Genomic DNA, 21898 nt, shown 5'->3' with positions numbered 1-21898 from the left:
CTCATTTTCTTCTTCTCTATTGTCATCCAGCCAAGAAAGCATGCAAAAGAATAAAAAGAAATCATAAATACTTAAAACCAACTGAAATGTAACTTGTTTTTTATTAAAACTTAGGATACCTAAAACCTCCAGGTATATTCTATATAAGCTGTCTACTCCTTCACAGCCTTAGTTACATTTAGCACAGCAAATATTTAATGAAGATAGTGTCATGCACTGTGCTAGGTGAGGGAGAGAAAAGGTGAATAAAGCAGAGTCCCTGCCCTCAAGAAGCTTTTACAGTTTCCTGTAAATACAAATTATACTTTTGTTATAAAAGTAACTCCAACATAATGGAGTAAATACAAGATAGAAATATGAATTAAGTGTAACAGCAAAGAGGAAGATAAGCAACTCAGTTTAGTGAAAGGACAGGAATGCAAAGAATCCTTCCTAAAAGAAAAATTAGTTTTTGAAGAATGTATTTGTAGGGAGATCCTAAACAGGAAGATTTCAGGCAACGATATAGTGATTAAAACATACAAAAAATGAGCAAGAAAACTATAAATCAATATTATCTGAGTATAAAGCATAAGGCAGAAAGAAGCCAATAATTAGCTGAAGTAGGGAGCAGTAGCCAGGTCCTGAGGCCAGGTTTCTTATGATGAGAAACATTTTCTCCCATGAATTAGTGGTTCTCAACCTCTTTTGGTATCCATTCAGCAGTCCCTTTGCTGAATGCAAGGTATACACTCTGCTCTACATCAGAGCATGTGGCTCTCTGAGCTCACAGCTATGTTCTAACAAAGATAATCACACTATGTCCTGACTGAGGAATCAAAAGCCAAAAGTCTGGTGCACACCAGTGTGCTGAAGCATACTGGGGAAAGAGAAGATACAAAAGGGTTTTAGGCTATGACAGCTAGATTTTAAGTGGGTGTCTACGTAGGCTATGTGGCAAGACTGGAGTATAATAATCCGTTTCAAATGCCCCTCAAAAGAAATGTACTAAAAATCCTTTTCCTAAATGTAGGCTTCACTCTACCATAATTCAGTTCATTCACTAGGGTCCATGGTAGCCATACAAAATAAAGTAATGAAGGGGAAACAAAGTTGGCGAGACATGGATAAGATCTAAAGCAGTGCCAGGATTAAACACTTTTTTCTACTCCAAAACCACAAAGAATAGAGCGATATGATCTTAGAACTACTGTATTTCATAAATTCTATGATATACATTTTCCCCATCTATAACACCTCTACACAATGCATCATACGATCAATAACATCATAGTCTAACTGGCAGAGTTTCTTCCTTTCTTAGTGATTAAAAAAATAATTGTCTCACAATATGGCAAACTAGATTCGATTTAAGTAAGTACCATGTGAATTTTTTTTAAAAAAACAGAAAAGCTACCTGGAGATGTGCAAGCATTTGGAGGGCCATCCATATTTGTACTCCTCTTCTCAGTGGACATTTTTAAAAAAGCATTCACGGTTGTCTGCACGGTATCCATACCCACAAAGTGCTGGAAATACTGAGGTTAAAGGAACTCTTTCCTAAGTCTCAGCACTTATACTTTGGACAAACAAGTAAAAAGAATAATTCTGACAAACTGTAATCAAAGTCACCACATGGTCAAAGGGCTAAAGAAACATTATAAATGTGGGACTTGAGTGGGGATGTGAAGGGAGGAAATAAAGTTTCATTTTAGAAATTAGAAAACTGCTTGACAAAGATGGCAAGGCATTTCCCACAACTTGATATTTTTTTTTTTTAATTTATAATAAAAAAGGGGACTTCCCTGGTGGCACAGTGGTTAAGACTCCAACATTCCCAATGCAGAGGGCCTGGGTTCAATCCCTGGTCAGGGAACTAGATCCCACATGTCACAACCAATAGTTCGCATGCCGCAACTAAAGATCCCACACACCGCAACTAAGACCAGGTGCAGCCAAATAAATAAATAATTAATTAAAAAAATAAATTTATAATAAAAACAATATAAGCACACACAGAAAATCTGGGGGAAAATATCAAATTTTTCTCATCTTAAAATCTTTTCATGGGACCTCCCTGGTGGCTCAGTGGTTAATAATCCACCTTCCAATGCAGGGGATACAGGTTCGATCCCTGGTCAGGGAACTAAGACCCCACATGCTGTGGGGCAACTAAGCCTATGTGCCACAACTAGAGAGCCCATGTGCCGCAATTACTGAGCCTGCATGCCACAACTATAGAGAAGCCTGCACACTGCAATGACGATCCCACTTGCTGCAACTAACACCCAATGCAGCCAAATAAATAAATAATATTTTTTAAAAATCATTTCACGTTAATAGAGAGAAATCAAATTACACACAAGCAAAAAGAAGAGTTCACAATCCAACCCATCTAGAGACAACTGCGGTAAATGCCTTGGAATATAGAGCCTTCTAACACTTCTTTTGTGTGTGTGTCGGGGATTTAAAACAGATTTTTGTTTTTCTTTTTGAGTATAGTAATCATACCATACAAGACATTCTGTAGCTTGCTTCCCTCCCTCATCATAAATACAGCAAGTGAGAAAACAAGGTGCTTAGATCAAAGAAAAAAAATGGAAACACTACAACAGATCGAGGAGGGAATGATCTTGAGAGAAGGAGATACAGATGAGTGAAGACATGGTTAAGTTTCAAAATAAAGCAAGAATATTCCTTTTGGCCTAATTTCTCTCTGTTATCATTAGTTGAAAGTTAGGGGAAGGAAAAAGGTAAAAGACTTGAAGCGAATTCAAGTATGGGGAACAAAAATGGAAGCAGACTATAATCTTCAATGTTGCTGCCCCAAGTTGGACATTACTGATTTATAATCGGGGTCACTGGCACACTTATTCTACTTCCTCTTACAGTATTAGACTATCTAGAAGCAATGAAGGGAAACAATTGGTTAGTTACTCTAGCAAGTTGGGTGAGACAAGAGAGGTAGAAGAAGGCAAGGGGTTGAGAGAATTGAAGGCATTCCCAAGAATGATCCACAGGTAATAGAACAGGGAGTGAAATCTTAAGGAAGCTGATAAACTGAAGGAACAGGGTAGGGACAAGACAGCAGCAGCTTCAAAGAGTGGAAACCATAAAGAGAAGTAGTAGAAGGATATGATAAAAGAATTGGAAATTAAGGTTAGACTAATATTTCAGAGTTGGGGTACACTTCAGGAGATGACAATAGCTAGGTGTGGCCAGGTGAGTAGACTGCCACAGCAGTAAGAGGACAAGATCTTTTTGAAGATATTAATGAAATTGTGATGCTATAATAGCAAGAAGCAGCCACAGATGTTTTTAATAAAAGAACACTTGCTTTGGTAAATAATATACCATCAAGAGCAAAGAATAGGGTTTTTGAAGGAAAGTTGATAGAACAAGGATATGGAAGTCACAGGTAAGAGTACTGAGCCTCCTGTGCCCCCGCCCCACTCCCTTCCCCCCCCCCCCCCGCTTAAAAAATGAGGCATGTAAAAACAGGCATTTAACTCTCCAGCATGAGACTGTGCTAGAATGCCTTTTCTGTCAAAAACATACAGTATGCAGATCTTCAGCTTACTGAAGAACTATATTTAAAGAATTTTGACTAATCCATGTCAACACAAAGACAAATCTCTATTAGGTCACAGGACATGTGTGGGAAAAGACTTAATTAAGAGTTTTAGCTCAGAGAACAAAAGAATGACATGATTATTGAAATCAACCCACCAACCAACTTCTCAGGCTAGAACACAAGAAGTAAAGTTTCCAAAGGGAAGCCTGGTATAATGAGAGATATTTGGCCATATCAACAATATTCATAAACAAACTGGATAGTAAGGGAATCTATTCTAGATACCATGTTATACAGGAAATGGCTATAGTTAAACGGAAGTATCTTTATTTACTATGGAAAAAAGACAATTTACAGGACCATAGCGATTTACTTCAAAATATCAGAAAAGGGACTTCCCTGATGGCACAGTGGTTAAGATGCCATGCTCCCAAAGCAGGAGGCCCAGGTTTGATCCCTGGTCAGGGAACTAGATCCCACACGCATGCCACAACTAAGAGTTTGCATGCTACAACTAAGGAGCCCACAAGCCACAACTAAGAAGCACGCAAGCCACAACTAAGGAGCATGCCTGATGCAACTAAGACCTGGCACAACCAAATAAACAAAATATGAGAAAACTTCGAAGATAAAATAGTCTTATTTTGCATAACTCCAAAAGTTGGACCTGTGACCAACAGAAGTACAGAATGACAGATTTCACCTTATTTTAAGTTAGAACATTCTGAATTAGTTTTTTTTTCTCTATCTTAAAAAGTAATACATGTACCCAGGTGAAAACTTTGTGATACAAAAAGTTATACAACTAAAATCAGATCGCTCTACTTAGTAGCAACTACTGTTAAGTATTGTACATCCTTCCAAAAACTGTGCATATATGAGCATATACATTGCTTTTAAAGGAGGAAAGACATACACAAATGGAAACATACCTTTCTGCACCTTTTCTCCACTTAAAAGCCCTAGATATAATTACATATCAATATATCCAGATATAGCTTCAGTTGTAGTTCTACCAGCGTAGTAGCTTTTCATAAGTCATTGGTACTTTCTTTTTTCTGGGGAAGTGCTTTTTCAGGTCCTTTGCCAATCGATTACCTATTGAATTGTTAGCCTTTCTTACTGCTTTATAAAAACAAAATGTGAGGTAGATGCATCTGGAATGTGTCACTGTACAGGGTACTTAAGTTTCCTTGTTATCAGAAATGTTTAAGAAGAATCTGGATGAGAACTTAATCTAAGATCAGACAGAATTCCTGCCCTAGATATAAGGCTACAAAAGTGAGGCCCTAGAAGGTCTCAATCCAGGGCTTCAGTTTACTGAATTTCCTGAACCACACATCAGAAACAGCATTTTATCTTGATTTTAATAAGTAAAGACTTTAAAGAATCACTTCTACCTAATCTTTAAAGATTTCTTACTAAAACTCAAATATTCCTCAAATATAATACTTAAAGCCAGTGTTTCTCACATCTGAGTGATGTATGGGCCTCTTTTTCTTCTTCTATTAAATTTGAATGTGTATTAATTTTTTTATTCAGTGCAATAGGTTTTTTACAAAATATTATCTTTCATTTTGTATTGAATATTTGCCCTGAGGACTTTGGTCTATTGAATGAAAGTTTTAGTCCCTCTAGTAGAATTACAATGCATACGCCAAATAAAAAACATTCAGGGGACCCCTCAAAAAATAAAAAAATAAAAAAATAAAAAAAAATTCAGGGAGAATCTCAGAATTCATACTCTTTTTTTTTTTTTTTTAAATATACATATATCTATTCTTTCTCAGGTTCTTTTCCCATATAGGTTATTACAGAGTATTCAGTAGAGTTTCCTGTCTATACAGTAGGTCCCTGTTGATTATCTATTGTATATTTATGTTAATCCCAACCTCCCAATTTATCCCCCCCCCCCCACCTTTTCCCTTTGGTAACCATTAGTTTGTTTTCTAATTCTGTGAGTGTATTTCTCTTTTGTAAATAAGTTCATTTGTATCATTTTTTAGATTCCACATATAAGTGATATCATATGATATTTCTCTCTCTCTGACTTCACTTAGTATGATCATCTCTAGGTCCTATGTGGGCCTCTTTTAAAGGGAGAAAAAAATTGTTAGACATATAAGAACAGATCCCAGTTTAAGAACATTGACTTAAGAAACTAAAATCAGTCTATTAAAATTTATTTTACATTTGACCCTTGAACAACATGGGGGGGGGTTGGGGGTGCCAACCCCCGCACAGTTGAAAATCTGCATATAATTCTAGTTTATATGTTTATCAACATAAACTGTATGCTTATGTTTATTTTATAATCCTCCATATCTGCAGTTCTGCATCTGCAGAGTCAATCAACTGCGGGTTGTGTACTGCGTATTTACTGAAAAAAATCCGCATATAGCTGGACTCGTGCAGTTCAAACCCATGTTGTTCATGGTCAACTGTACTTGAAAATCACCACTGAAAGGTAATGGTAGCTTTCAAGTGAAATAAATTTTAAAACTTACTAATTGTTAAGCTCTGTGTTAGCAGATACTATTAATGTTACTTTCTTGAAATTGAGTTGTACAGTGACTCAACTTTGTTTTTAGGAAATACACATTGGAAGACACAAGGGTAAAAAGGCATCAAGTCTGAAATTTTCAAACATTTCAGAAAAAAAAATTGTGTGTGTGTGTATAGAAAAGGTAAGTGGGAAAATGTTCACATCTGGGGGATCGAGATGAAGAATATATAAGAAATCCCTATTGTTTTTGAAACTGTTCTGTAATCCTGAAATTATTTCAAAAATTAAAAATTATTTTTCAACATAAGATAACAAAATATGAAAAACTATTAAATATCCTCATAGAATCCTTCACCCCTTAAGAATGTTAAAAAAAAAAAAAAAAAGACTAATGGATTCTTGGCGATCCTAGAGCCTCAGCTGGAGAAGCACTACCTGAAATCTTTCTAAATTCATAGTCTGGTAGGCACTGATTAGAATAAGCTACATAAAAACTAGACCCTATAATAGAGTATAAAATTGCAGAGGTAATACTGTGAAGAAGTGAAAACTCAGAGATAAGACAGGAGAACTAGCTGATAACAAAAGGAAGGAAGCCAACAATGACAAAACAAAAGACTAGTATTTTATAACATTGCTTATAACATATTCCAGCCCAGAGGTTCACTTCAAGAAGTACTCTGAGCTCTCTAGAAGAAAACCGGTTTGCTGTATATACCCAGGCCCAAGTAACAGCCACAGAGAAATACTGGCAAGGAACGCTTCTTAAGCACTAAGTGATTATTTCCAACATTAGGAAAGAAATGGAATTTCACAGCTCCAGCCACCCTCCTCCTGCCCCTCAATTTGTTTCTCTTTTAAGATTTCTAAATCTTTGACCTGCTCCCTGATGGGTACAAATGAAAATATTTTTCATGGAAAAAAAAGTTGGAATGAATGCACAGAAGTCATGCATGTTTTGACACATATATTAAGCCACTTACAATGTCATACATTCAAGACTTAAAACGCCTCAGATCTTCAATGATATGAAAAAGTACATACAGGATAACGTCTTCATAAGTAAAACTTTTACCACAAAAGATCACATCTACCCAGTTCACTGCTTGGCCTATGGTCATACACATTTGCAAACCTCTTCTAAACAAAATGAGTTCATCCTTCTGTAGACTAAAGTTTTGGTAGAGAGTAGGTGTCCTAGCTTAACTACCATGAGTTAGCTAGGCTTAAGGGAAATGTGGAAACTGCATCAGAACCTATCTTTCCATAGCACACAACCACACTGATGGATTGACCAATGACTTATTTTAGAAAAACAACTGTTAAGTATAAGTATCAGTATTTATCTCAATCACAAGGCTATTTGTTTCACAATTATTCAAAGATCTACCCTACTGAAGGCAATATGAGCGCTATGAAGGCAAGATGTTAAGTTCACAATCCTTACCCCATCAGGATTTCCACACTTTACTGAAGTAATATGGCATAGAGGTATACCAAATAAGCATGATACAAGGTAATAAATAATTATTGCCATAAATGAAATGGCTAACAAGGGGCTAATTAATTTTTCTTTTTTCGGTTCAACAAACTCACTTTCTGATTCTCCTTCATGAAAGCACACCTTCTTTATTACTTATTACTTTCCTTATAAGGATGGCAATGCAACAGAGCAAAAAGATCAAACTCTGATACCTAGGTTGGAATTCCTTCTCTACATTTACTAACTGTATGATTTGCACCATTCAAGTCCCTTTCTCATTCTCCTAGATCGTACTTCACACATCCCCCATACCAAATTTCAGTCACCACCACCTCCCCGACCACTCTTAACTGACACCACCACTTTGCTCAGTGTCCTATTTCTTGCCTTCTCTAGGACTTTCATTTCCTAATTAACTCCCTTTCCTCTATCATCAGTCTCTATCTTAGTCTCTCTCCATTCTCATTAGATTTTTAAATGCCTTACCTTAAAAGGGGGGTGGAGGGGCAGGGCAGGGGTACCTCACTAGTGACCAATATCTTACGGCCGATGGTCAATTTCTTTCCTAGGCTTTCATAGACCACATTCTCCTGTTTTTCCGCCTACCCTCACTGGCTATTCCTATTAATATTATTTGTTGGCTCTTCCTAGTCTACCAGATATCCTCACACTGGAGTGTCCCAAAACCTGATCCCTGCTTGGTTTTCCTTCTCTTCTCTATCTACTCTTTTCCCTCCTATCTCATCTCATCCAAATTCATGGCTTTAGGTGTCATCTATAGACTGATAACTCCTACTTCTCCACACCAAGCCTTCTTCACCTATTTACCCAAATGCTTACTGGACATTTCTCCTTGGATGTCTCATTTATCCCAAATGTAACATGGTCAAAATGGAATTAATAACGATTACCACATACATACATACACCAATTACAATGATTGTTACAGACCCATATTATGAATTTTACTTAACAGCCAGGTGGTCTTTCAAAAACATAAATCACATCATGGCACATACCTGTTCACTCTCTCTAACCTTAGCTCTTTTCAGTCCCTCCTCTTCCTTCCCTAGATTCTAGCCACATTAGCCTTCTTCCTGTTCCTTAAACATTCCTGAAGCTTCTTTTTTCAGAATACAATTCAAGGTGAGAAATTTAAAAACAAAACAAAACAAAACTCAGCAATGGTAAATATAAAACTATTCTGTGGGAAGGAGAATATTAATATTCTGAATATCTGAACCCATTTTCCATCCACTTGCCAATCTCCTTGGATTAGGCACCACAGTGCTAAATTTTTATTTCCTATGAAAATTATCTTTTGAGTTCTCAAGGTAAATCTATAAAGAATATTTTGTACGTCATTTTGCAAATGAGAAATCTGGATGCAATTTCCACTTCCAGATACCAAATTCCAAATATATATACTATATTATAATAATAATGTATAATAATAAAGCTAGCTACTCTATTAAATAGAATTTTATCAGAACTTCTATACTATAGGTTTTTTTGGTTTGTTTTGTGTCTCAAATGGCAAGTTATACTATATTACAATTTAGAAAATGTAGCTGGCCTACAGCCCTAGCCATCAATGGCTCACTGTAAGAGGTCAAATCTTATGCTCTATGGCAAAGAAATACTGCAAGTTGACAAGGCAGATGCACACCTCACAGAGAAAACAACAAAGAGTAAAAATAAAACGATGGAAGGACTATGACTTAGAATTAACAACAGTAACTACTACCATATCCAGAAGTCGAACTAGGCAGCTGGTTTTCATGCCTACCATCTACACCAATGACAGCAATGAAAATCAAAGCTGATATCGTGTAAACTCTGTAACTAGCAGCCAGGTTTCTGCTGTAGGGCCTTTCTAGGATTTTCTGTCCAGAAGGCATGCTCCATCCAATTCCCCTTCTCCCCCACTATGTGTTTTCAAAACACGTGATGGGGAGGCATAACAGAGTAATATATAAGAGGAAAAGCTTGAAAAGTCAGTCAAACTGGATTTGAAAACCAACTCCAATACTTTTTAATACTTTTTAACCTAGGATACTAAGAGAAATGGTGGCCAAACTGACTACCTACAAAACTGAAATAGTAGTACTGTAACTACAAAGGTGATGAAAGGAGAACATCTATTTGAAATCCTCCATACATGTGATAGGGAAGGGTAGGAAGGGGTAGCAGGAGGGAGGGGTCATGGGGATATATGTATAAACACAGCTGATTCACTTTGTTGTACAGCAGAAACTGGCACAACAGTGTAAAGCAATTATACTCCAATAAAGAGCTTAAAAAAAAATCCTCCATACAGAAAATATCTGCAAACAATGCAACCGACAAGAGGCTGACATTCAAAACATACAAACAGCTCATACAACTCAGTATCAAAAAAAAAAAAAAAAAAACAACCCAATCAAAATATGGGCAGATGACCTAAATACAGACGTTTTACCCCCAAGAAAGACATACAGATGACTAATAGGTACATGAAAAGATGCTTAACATCACTAATTATTAGAGAAACGCAAATCAAAACCACAATGAGGTAACACCTCAAATGGGTCAGAATGCCTATCATCAAAAAAAAAAAAGTCTACAAATAATAAATGCTGGAGAGGCTGTAGATAAAAGGGAACGCTTGTAAACTGTTAGTGGGAATGCAAACTGGTGCAGCCACTATGAAAAATAGTATGGAGGTTCCTTAAAAAACTAAAAATAGAACTACAGTATGACCCAGCAATTCCACTCCTGGGCATATATCTGAAAAAAATGAAAACTCTAATTCGAAAAGATACATGTACACCAATGTTCATAGCAGCACTATTTACAATAGCCAAGACATGGAAGCAACCCAAGTGCCCATCAACAGATGGCTTAAGAAGATGTGATATACATACAAGGGAATATTGCTCAGCCATTAAAAAAAAAAAAAAAAATTGCCATTTGTAGCAATGTGGATGGACCTAAAAAATATGCTTAGTGAAATAAATGGGACAAAGACAAATACTATATGATATCACTTACATGTAGAATCTGAAAAACAATACAAATGAATCTATAAAACAGAAAGATTCACAGACGTAGATAACAAATTTACGGTTACCAAAGAGAGGAGGGCAAATGAGGAGTACAGGATTAACAGATACAAACTACTAAACATAAAATAAATAAGCAACAGGGATTTACTGTAGAGCACAGGGAATTATAACCAGTATCTTTTTTTTTTTTTTTTGGCTGTGTTGCGTCTTCGTTGATATGCATGGGCTTTATCTAGTTGTGGTGAGTGGTCTTCTCAGTGTGCTGGCTTCTCTTGTTGCGGAGCAGGGTCTCTAGGCTTCAGTACTTGCAGCATGTGGGCTCCGTAGCTGTGGCTTGGGGGCTCTAGAGCTCAGGCTCAGTTGTTGCGGTGCATGGGCTTAGCTGCTCTGAGGCATGTGGGATCTTCCCGGCCCAGGGATCAAACCCACATCCCCTGCATTCGGAAGTGGATTCTTAACCACTGCACCACCAGAGAAGTCCCCCAGTATCTTGTAACAACCTATAATGGAATATAATCTGCAAAAAAACCACGAATCACTATGCTGTACACCTGAAACTAACAAAATACTGTAAATCAACTATACTTCAGTTAAAAAAATAAAATAAAAAGTGAAACCCTCCATACAGTGCCTCCCACATAGTGCTCAAATAAATAGGAACTGTTAGCAATTTGAATTACATATGTGTAAGATTCTCTGATTAACAATAGTCTTCACTGCTAGAAAATAAGCATGAATAGTAAGGGTCTTGCTCATATTTATATCCCCAGGTACTGGCACTGATATGCACAGTAAATAATTTCAAATAAATGAGGAATAGAGAAGTGAAGGTAAGAGATGAAAGGTAGAAATATATTGAGGAGAATGGTAAAAATACAGAGTAGCCAAAGAGGGATAGGGAGTTTAACACTTAACTATGGTGTTCAAACAGTGCCAACTGGCTCCTTTTTTGCCATATGTTCACAAGTACAGAAATTGAGACTAGAGTCTGAAAACTATTATAGCAATATAACCTTGACCAGTGATCAGCAGGCTTAGGCTTTTTCAAGCTTTTTATTTTTAAATAATTACAGATTGACAGAAAGTTGCAAAAATACCTAGTACAAAGTCTCTGCACTCTTCACCCAGCTCCCTCCAATGGTGATATCTCATATAGCTATAGTCCAAAACAAAACCAGTTAATTGACATTGGTAGATTACTATTAGCCAGATTAGACCTTATTTGGTTTTCACCATTTTTAACCTGCATTCATATTCATTTGTGTGTAATTCTACACAATTTTCTTCCATGTATAGATTCACGTAACCACTATCACAATCAAGATACATAACTGTCCCATCACTGACACTGTACTCTGAATGTCTAAATTTTTAACTTCATCTTTGTAGGAATTCATATTTATTATATGTTTAAAAAGTATCAGTCCAGGGCTTCCCTGGTGGCGCAGTGGTTAAGAATCCGCCTGCCAATGCAGGGGACATGGGTTTGAGCCCTGGTCCGGGAAGATCCCACATGCCATGGAGCAATTAAGCCCTTGTGCCACAACTACTGAAGTCCACGCTCTGCAACAAGAGAAGCCACCGCAATGAGAAGCCTGCACACACCTACAAAGAGTAGCCCCCCACTCTCCACAACTAGAGAAAGCCTGTGTGCAGCAATGAAGATCCAACACAGCCAAAAATAAATAAACAATAAATCTTAAAAAAATAAGAAATAGAAAAAAATAAAAAGTATCGGTCCATGATAGACTGGAAAAAAATTTTTAAAAAACCCAAAAAAACCCTGGTGTTTCACCACAGATAGTTTGAGAAACAGTAACTAAACTAGAACATGCACAAATTGTCTTTATTCTATTTGGAACCCCTTACTTTCTAAATAATTGATAACATTTTTCTCCTTTGGGATAGCAGACAATGCTAAATTGAAGCATAGGCAGAAAGTCCCCATTTTCTGTATGTTAGGATTTAACTGCTAATGAAGTTCTATTCTTCACTGCTTTCAATCCTATCATACCTAACAGGAAAACAAAAGCCAGGATTTCACCTTAAAACAATGCCCCCAGAAGGGTGCAATGTGTGGGGAATAAATAGTCATTATGACCTTAAAAAACAAAACAAACAAACAGAAAGGCTTCCAGAAGCTTCACAGTGCTCATCCAAAAATCTTCTTTTGGATTTCTTTTTTCCTTCCCAGATTTCTAAAAATACACTAGAATCATTTTTTACCTGGGGCTTTGAGAAATTTTCAATATGTTTAGACCACATGCCATTTATTAAGACATTTTCTTCCAGCTTCTCTACCCCACGCTTTCCACACTCTAGTTTGTTAAAGTATGATTAGGACCCTATAAACCACATTTCTCCTTTGATACTAATAGCACGTGCTAGAGGAAGAATCAAAGGCTGGAATAGTAAGAGGGAATATATATGCTCCTTCCTGTTGGTCACAGTTTCTATGTGTATGGACCCATTACTGCACTTCATCCTGGCACTGATTCCAGTTTCTTTTTTCCAAAATCCCAGACCAGCCTGACTGTAATTCTTCACAGACACAAGTACCAGCTGTCCAATATCCCTCCTTCAGAAATCTGGGGGGCCCTTCTCCAAGCTCCAGGGGGGCCCTACTCCAAGCTTCTAAGTTCTTATAACCACACCCTCTTCCCTTTTTTCTCCTAGCCCTAGGGCAAGTAGCTACTACTGCCTTTCTGTTACCTCAGTGTCCCCTTTTCATTTTCTTAGTTCTCCAAAAATGCTTTTAACCCATTCCTTAAATTCTGTCTTCCTGACTAGTATTGAGAAGAACCACCTGAAAGTTTAAAACTCTTTCCTTGAAAGCTCATAATAAAGGAGAAACATAAAATAGAAGCAATTATTCCAACCTGTGATATCATCATTCTAATGCCAAGGTGGGGGTATAGTGAGCTTCTTACCAAGCTACTCTAAAAGCATGAAACTGGGATGGGTCATGCTTTCCAGAAAACATAACACATTTAAAAACTGTACATAAGCCGTCCTGAATATGGGACACTCAATATATGATTGTTCATTAGTGTTATGGAGCAATTTTATAAAGAGACAGAAATTAAGTATTTTAGGCTTTTAAGGCCATGCAGTCTCTGTCACAACTACTCAACTTCAACATTTTTGTGTGAAAGCAGCCACAGACATGGACTTCCCTGGTGATCCAGTGGTTAAGACTCTGCCTTCCAATGCAGGCGGTGCAGGTTGGATCCCTGGATCCCTGGTCAGGGGAGCTAAAATCCCACATGCCTCCCAACCAAAACACCAAAACATAAAACAAAAGCAATACTGTAACAAATTCAATAAAGACAAAAAAAAGAAAGCAGCCATAGACAGACAATAAGTAAACGAATGAGCATAGCTGTGTTCCAATAACACTTTATTTATGGGCACAGAAATTCAAATTTCATATTTTCACATGTGACAAAATATTATTCTTTTGATTTTTTTAACCATCTAAAAATATAAAATCATTCTTGATTCACGGGCTGCATGAAAACAGGCAGGAAGGCTGGATTTGGCCCAGTGGCCTGTTTGCCAACCCCTGTTCTAGATTGTGTCTCTTACAAAATCAAAGTATTATGTTCACTGATGCACTAAAAAAAAAAAAAAAACAACTTACTCTAGCAAACCTAGGTTTAAATTATAATATGACTAACCTGAAACATTAATGAAACAGAACAATGTTACTTAACCCTCCTCAAACTTTCTTTTAATGAAGACTAAAGAAAATTTACTAACAGGGAAATTTCAAAGTATGATGCAGGTTCAAATCTAAATATTTGCCAACCTTGTATACCTTCTTTCTAGATCTATAACACCATAAAATGAGCACTTGTTTTATTTATTTATTTATTTAGTGTGTAATTATTTTTAAAATTTATTTCTTTATTTAATTTTTGGCTGCGTTGGGTCTTCGTTGCTGCACACAGGCTTTCTCCAGTTGTGGTGAGTGGGGGCTACTCTTGGTTGCGGTGCGCCGCTTTCTCATTTCAGTGGCTTCTCTTGCTGTGTGGAGCACCGGCTCGAGGCTTGTGGGCTCGGTAGTTACAGCTTGTGGGCTCGGTAGTTACAGTTTGTGGGCTTAGTTGCTCCTTAGCATGTGGCATCTTCCCGGCTCAGGGATCAAACCTGTGTCCCCTGCACTGGCAGGCAGATTCTTAGCCACTGCCCCACCAGCGAAGCCCTAAGCAATGGTTTTAAAATTAACCTTGAATAATGCAAATTTCTAAATCAGAGTTTAACTGAATCAGGGTCTTAATGATGTTCAACTTAGAAGAATTTAGGTTAAAGTAATAATGGTCCCATTTCCCAAACAATTCTTCAAGTAGAAAAAACATCTACAGACATCAGCAAGTTACATACAAGTTTCTTATTTCAAAGTAACCATGACTGTATAGCCTTTCCTGCTAATCCACGACTCCTTTGATTCCCTAGTATCAGCAATGAGGAACATCTCTTTGGCATCTTGCGCTCCCACAAATATGTTCAATGTTGCTACTTATGAACTGTGTCCATCTGTCCAAAAACTATGAGTTAAAGTCCTAAGAGCACCCTTGAACTAGGACTACCTCTAGACCTGGACACAGTATGCACTGATAACACAATTAAAAAAAAAAAGTAGCACAAGCAGCAGTGCAGTGGTATGCATGACATGTGAAAGGCATAAAATAAACATTACCCCTCTCAACAAAAGGCAAGTTCTCTATATGTGTACCTCTCTTAGTTTTCCTTAATTTATGGAAAGACAATAAATCAAAGTCTGAGTTTCACATGGGATTAAAAATTCCTAGAAGCTCATTTCCAATGGGGATTTCAGAGTATTTAAGGCACTTGGCCAAAGGGGCAGACCTGGATGGTCCACAAATCCAGCATACCTTTTGCTGAAATGACGTCCAGGCCTCTAATCCTCTAGAATACATATATGCAAAGTCAGATGAAAGAACCAACTCAACCAGGGAATCCCCTGCACCTTCCAAACTGAACTATTATAAGCACCTCAAAACTAATCCAGAAGACCTCTAGGAAAACAACTTGGAATATAGAAATCCAGTTGATTATGAATGGCAGCTATTCCAAATGTTATTTCTTAATATCGTTAAAAAGATGGTCTTTGACAAATTGAAGAGACCTTTGCTCAAGTTGTGGTACTGCCATTATACTAGCTAGTGAGCCTAGTGTGATTTTCTCTGGGCCTTCTTTCCCTCCCTTAACCTGTAAAATGTGAGGCACTAGCTCCCATGCCCTTTAAAATCACAGGCATGGAGCTTAAGGACTTATAAATATAAGACATGACACCACAAAATTCCTAGAAGAGAACGTAGGCAAAACATTCTGACATAAATTGCAGCATTGTTTTCTTAGGTCAGTCTCCCAAAGCAATAGAAATAAAAGCAAAAATAAATAAATAGGACCTAATCAAAAATTTAAGCTTTTGCACAGCAAAGGAAACCATAAACAAAACAAAAAGACAACCTTTGGACTGGGAGAAAATATTTGCAAATGATGTGATGGGCACGGGCTTAATTCTGAAAATATACCAACAGGTCATACAACTCAGTAACAACAACAACAACAAAACCCAATCAAAAAATGGGCAGAAGACCTAAACAGACATTTCTCCAAAGACATACAGATGGCCAATAGCCACATGAAAAGATGCTCAACATTGCTAATTATTAGAGAAATGCAAATCAAAACTACAATGAGATATCACTTCACACCACTCAGAGTGGTCATCATTAAAAAGTCTACAAATAACAAATGTTTCAGACGGTGTGGAGAAAAGGGAACCCTCCTACACTGTTGGTGGGAACATAAATTGGTGCAGCCACTATGGAAAACAGTATGGAGGTTCCTCAAAAAGCTAAAACTAGAGTTGCCATATGATCCAGCAATCCCACTCCTGGGCATATATCTGGACAAAACTATAATTAAAAAAATACATGCACCCCTATGTTCATAGCAACGCTATTCACAGTAGCCAAGACATAGAAACAACCTAAATGTCCATCAGCAGAGGAATGGATAAAGACAACATGGTTCATATATACAATGGAATACTATTCAGCCATAAAAAAAGAATGAAATAAAGTCATTTGTAACAACATGGACAGACCTAGAGATTATCATAATAAGTGAAATAAGTCAGAAAGAGAAAGGCAAATACCATATAATATCACTTACATGTGGAATCTAAAATATGGCACAAATGAACTTATCTACAAAACAGAAATGGACTCACCAACACAGAGATCAGACTTGTTGCCAAGGGGGAGTGGGGGGAGGGAGAGGGGTGGACTCGGAGTTTGGGGTTGGTAGATGCAAACTATTACATTTAGAATGGATAAGCAGGGACTTCCTAGGTGGCGCAGTGGTTAAAAATCTGCCTGCCAATGCAGGGGACACGGGTTCGATCCCTGCCCCAGGAAGATCCCACATACCGCGGAGCAACTAAGCTCGTGTGCCACAACTATTGAGCCCATGTGCCGCGACTACTGAAGCCCACGCGCCTAGAGCCTGTGCTCCGCAACAAGAGAAGCCACAGCAATGAGGAGTTGTCTGCACACTACAACGAAGAGCAGCCCCCCACTCACCGCAACTAAAGAAAGCCCATGCACAGCAAAAAAGACCCAACACAGCCAATAAAAATAAAAAAAAAAAAAAAAAAAAAAAAAAGAATGGATAAGCAACAAGGTCCTAGGCACAGGGAACTATATCCAATCTCCTGGGATAATAGAAAAGAATATAAAAAAGAGAATGTACACAGGTATATAACTGAGTCACTCTGCTGTACAGCAGAGCTAAGCACAACACTGTAAATCAACTATACTTCAATAAAAAAAATTTTTTTTTATGTAACTACAGGCCCCAAGAAATGTTGGCTCAATCGAATGATCTGTATTAACTGTTTTTACTGCTTAGTTCTGCCAAACTCCCTGACACTCGGCATTCTCTTCCTGGAGAAATGGCACAAGAAAAGGATTTCATTCTCCAATTGGCACAAGGGATATAATTTACTACTTTCTCACCCGAATGAAAGTCCAATTCTCCTAATCCTGCATCATTTGGGTTACTACCTCTGGCTGAAGATCCACTGTGGGTTTCCCTGATTAGCAAATAACAAAAAGCCCTCCGGAATCCAGACAGTTGACTGAGTCTGCTCAGATCAGCTCTGTTGGTTAATGACTCCTGAAGAGGTTTAATAAAAAGGAAACACTTTCATCTTTGAAATGGTAACACAAGCAGGTGGTAAGAAATTCAAACACTACACTGAAAAATAAGTTTTTCTGGGCTTCCCTGGTGGCACAGTGGTTAAAAATCCGCCCGCCAATGCAGGGGACACAGGTTCGATCCCTGCTCCAGGAAGATACCACATGCCACGGAGCAACGAAGCATGAACCACAACTACTGAGCCTGCGCTCTAGAGCCCGCGAGCCACAACTATTGAGCCTGTGTGCCACAACTACTGAAGCCCGCGCACCTCTAGAGTCCGTGCTCCACAACAAGAGAAGCCACTGCAATGAGAAGCCTGTGCACAGCAAAGAAGAGTAGCCCCTGCTCTCCACAGCTAGAGAAAGCCCGCGCACAGCAATGAAGACCCAATGCAGCCAATAAATAAATAATTTAAAAAAAATTAGAGCTAAGCAATTACACTTAAAAAAAAAGCATCAACTACCCTACAGAACAACAAAAGCCTCAATTTTTAGAGTACCAAGTTTTCTACCATTTTTCAATGTCACAGCTTTATGGTATATTCAAAAACACTCCTTGATTTATCAGTGCCTTTGTAGTTTCCTCACTTCCTTTTGGTCCCTAATATTCATCAATAGATAAATGAGACTACTGATCTGCAGGATTTGAATAGAAAGACAAACAAGAATAAAGCACAGGGGCCCAGCTGAAATTGGTTATCCATTCCAGAAAATACACAAGTATAAAGTAAATAAAAAGACTGGGGGGAGGGGGCAGGGGATGTTGTAACACAAAACACAATACAGTCCTACCAAAGGCAGCTGTCATAATCTCTCTCAGACTACCACCATGAGATCTCTAATTTTCATTAGTTTGTCTCTACCAGGATCAACAGAAGAAGCCTAAAAGTGTCTTGAGCACCAATCACTTTCATCAGCTTAATACATACCACTCAATTCCCTGACCTCCTCTCTCCTAATTTATTTAAGACACTCTTACAATCAATGTCAGTTATTATTAATGCTGCTATTCACTCCATGAGGAAAACAGAATAATGATAGTTAAGAAGAATCAGGTCAACTCAAACATTTACTAGGCACATACTATATACTATGTCCCCAGCTGCTAGTTACTGGGATTTCTCCATTTAAAAGAATGTCTCTAAAACATACTCATCATGGTCCTTGGATTTTCTAGTACATAGGACTACAAAATCCCTAGAAAACAGAACCAAGAAGTCTAAATCATGCAAGAGAATGGATGAATGCTAAGATAGGCTCCAGTGAAATGTTAGCCTTTCTTGATGCTTTGGATTAGTAACCACCTAAAGTATCTCAAAAGTTGGAGAATTATAAAAGTACAAATGCATACAAATACATCTCTTAAAATACTTATATGGAAAAAATAGTAATAATGAAAATACTTGAACAATGGGTACACTTCACAAAAGCACACAGCTAACCAATTTTGCAGCTAGCATATGCACAGCTGGAAAAAATGTCCTATCATAGTCAGGTTCCAACTCCTGCTCCAATTTCATATCATTATCTTCTCTAATAGTAAAGAAAAGTAGTCAAAGAAACATGAGCACTAGGGATTTTTTGTAGTCTCACTGTCCATAATACACTTGAGTATTCTATAACTGGAGAAATACTGGTTTTATATTCCACTGCCACTGTTTCAATTTGTTACTCTTTAGTTATTAACCTTAATTCTTTATACAAACTGCTGCTAATCCGCCAAGAAGACTACATACTATATTTTTCATAATTTAGACAATTGGCTTCCTAGACAATTATAAACCCATAAGAGATTTTTTACTTTTTAATGGATATGATAAACTTAAGCTTAAGTAAGATACCTATTACAGTGACCTTGAGGAAAACTTCAGTAGTACATTTTCACCCATTTCTAACAAAATGTTTTATTGTACCTCAACAAAATTCATCTGTTTTCTAGAGATAATCCTTAACTAAATTTTCAGCACAGAAAGAGCCACAAAATGTGTGGCTTATGTTTTAGAGTTGATATAGATACTAGAATTGAGAAATTAATGGAAGAATTATATATTTAACCAGGCAATTTGAGAAAGCGTTTGTGTGCTCAGGATCAGAAAAATGGACTTCCAAAGAAAAGGTTTTTGCACTCATCTATATAATTTATGAAAAATGTCAGCTCTACTTTACATTCATACAAAATTCATAAAAATTTTAAACATGGCATCTTCTGCCTACTAAAGCAGAGCTTATATAATTAACAACTATTTACCAAGAAGCGAAATATCACACAAAAGACTCAAAATACAAGTTAGTCCATGAGTCTCCAGAGAGCTAATCATGAAGCAAATATTGGTTATTACTATACAACCCTCCCCAAAGAGAGTCTCTAGCTGCACTTGGCAGGAAATGGGCAGCAGGAAGAGCTACAGCCAGAAACCACCACTTGCTCCAAGTTCTTATAAGTCCACAGGAGTGCTCCCAGTAAGCAGACCTGGTAGGAGCCTCCCAGCACTATCAAATTCCTATCAATACCCACACCATTCTAAGGATGTTTTCTCCTGTGAGGTGTTAGCATCGGACAAAAAAGGAATTCTAAAATAAAATGCATCTTTAGGAATTCAGACCAACTTTAAACCTCCGTCTAAATGACTAAAGTATTTGCTCAGTTGGAAAAGATATTGAAGTAACCATTAAGCTTAATTAAAAAAAAAAAAACCACCAAATTAAACATAAAGGACATTATACAGGAATTCCAAAGCTAAGAGACTCCAATACAACACCTGATTACTTTGTGTAACAAAAATTACACAAAGTAATTGCCTCTCATTTGAATCCATGAAAATGACTTCCAAATATAAATCCCATTATGAAAAACAATAATCCTATTGAATTTTCAGTTGACTAGTTTGTTGGCTAGCTTCAAATCAACCATTTTCAAGACACTGCACTTAAATACCTGAGTCTTCTCTTTAAAATAAGCAACCAACTAATCAAAGTAGGGCAGGAATAAAAGCTATTTAATCCATCGGCACCAGACAGGACAAACAAAAATAAGTATGGACAGTAAAATAAAATTTTAGAAAAGGAAAGAGAGAAATATAGGAATCAAACTCTAAATAGAATCATGAAAACACCAACATAAATTACCAGATATACTCATCCTGCAGAGAAACATATGTGGAAGGAGACACTTTTGACACATCACATGTCCTAAGGCCCTTTTAAACTACTTAACATGGTAAGAAAATAAAGTAACTTAACATAGTACATCCACAGTATAGAATATTCCCTGTTAAAAAAGATAAGCAAGCATGCAGATACAATATGTGTAGTAGACAAAAAGAAAAGGTCTGGAAAGGTATCAACTAAATTGTCAGTAGTGGCTACTGCCCAGATGTGGGATTTGAAGAGATGGAGCTAGGAAGAGATGCTAAAGGTGGACTTTTACTTTTTCCTCTATAAACATCTGTATTGTCTTACCCTTTTGCAATAAGTATTTATTGTTTTGGTAATTAAAAAAAGAAACCATTTCGGGACTTCTCTGGTGGTCCAGTGGTTAAGACCCTGCACTTCCATGCAGGGGGCACAGGTTCAAACCCTGGTCGGGGAACTAAGATCCCTAATGTCGCATGGCATGGCCAAATGAATAAAAATAAAAAAGGAAAACATAAAAAAAAGAAAAAGAAAAAGAAAAAAAGAAATGGTAAAACCATTATTTTACCACACACTGTTATTGTTTTCAAAATATCACACTGATGGTTAATACTAAGAGATAATAGTAGTAAAGTACCTTCAAACCTTGAATTTAAAGCTCTATCCTCAGAGATTAAAGAAGACTAAGAGACATGACAATTAAATCCAGTGTGTAATCCCAGACTGAAGAAAGAGGACACCATTGGGATAACTGGCACACTTTAAATATGAACTATATATATCAGGTGTATTATTGTAAATGTTAAATTGCCTGAATTTGACCACTGCACGTTGGTTATCTAAGAGAATGTTTATTCTTAGGTAATACTATGAACTATTTAGGGGTGAAGGGTCACAGTGCCTGCACCTTAATCTCAAATGGTTCAGCCAAGAATACACAAA

The 21898-nt window shown here is 37.2% G+C and overlaps 1 protein-coding gene across 6 annotated transcripts in view; it reads right to left on the bottom strand.

Annotated features, from left to right (window-relative positions):
- SETD2 (SET domain containing 2, histone lysine methyltransferase) overlaps nt 1-21898 on the bottom strand; it is a 113592-nt gene that overhangs the window by 86113 nt on the left and 5581 nt on the right. For all 6 annotated transcript variants that reach the window (XR_009048858.1, XR_009048859.1, XR_009048860.1 and 3 more), the window contains exon 2: nt 1-40. Coding sequence is in view for 3 of the 6 variants with exons in the window: in XM_057706762.1 (XP_057562745.1) it covers nt 1-40 (40 nt within the window). In the remaining 3 variants the exon portion in view is untranslated. The remainder of the gene's footprint in view (nt 41-21898) is intronic.

The sequence above is a fragment of the Hippopotamus amphibius genome, chromosome 13 (assembly GCF_030028045.1).
Source record: "Hippopotamus amphibius kiboko isolate mHipAmp2 chromosome 13, mHipAmp2.hap2, whole genome shotgun sequence".
In the NCBI taxonomy this organism is placed as follows: Eukaryota; Metazoa; Chordata; class Mammalia; order Artiodactyla; family Hippopotamidae; genus Hippopotamus; species Hippopotamus amphibius.
This window is presented reverse-complemented; position numbering and strand designations above follow the sequence as displayed.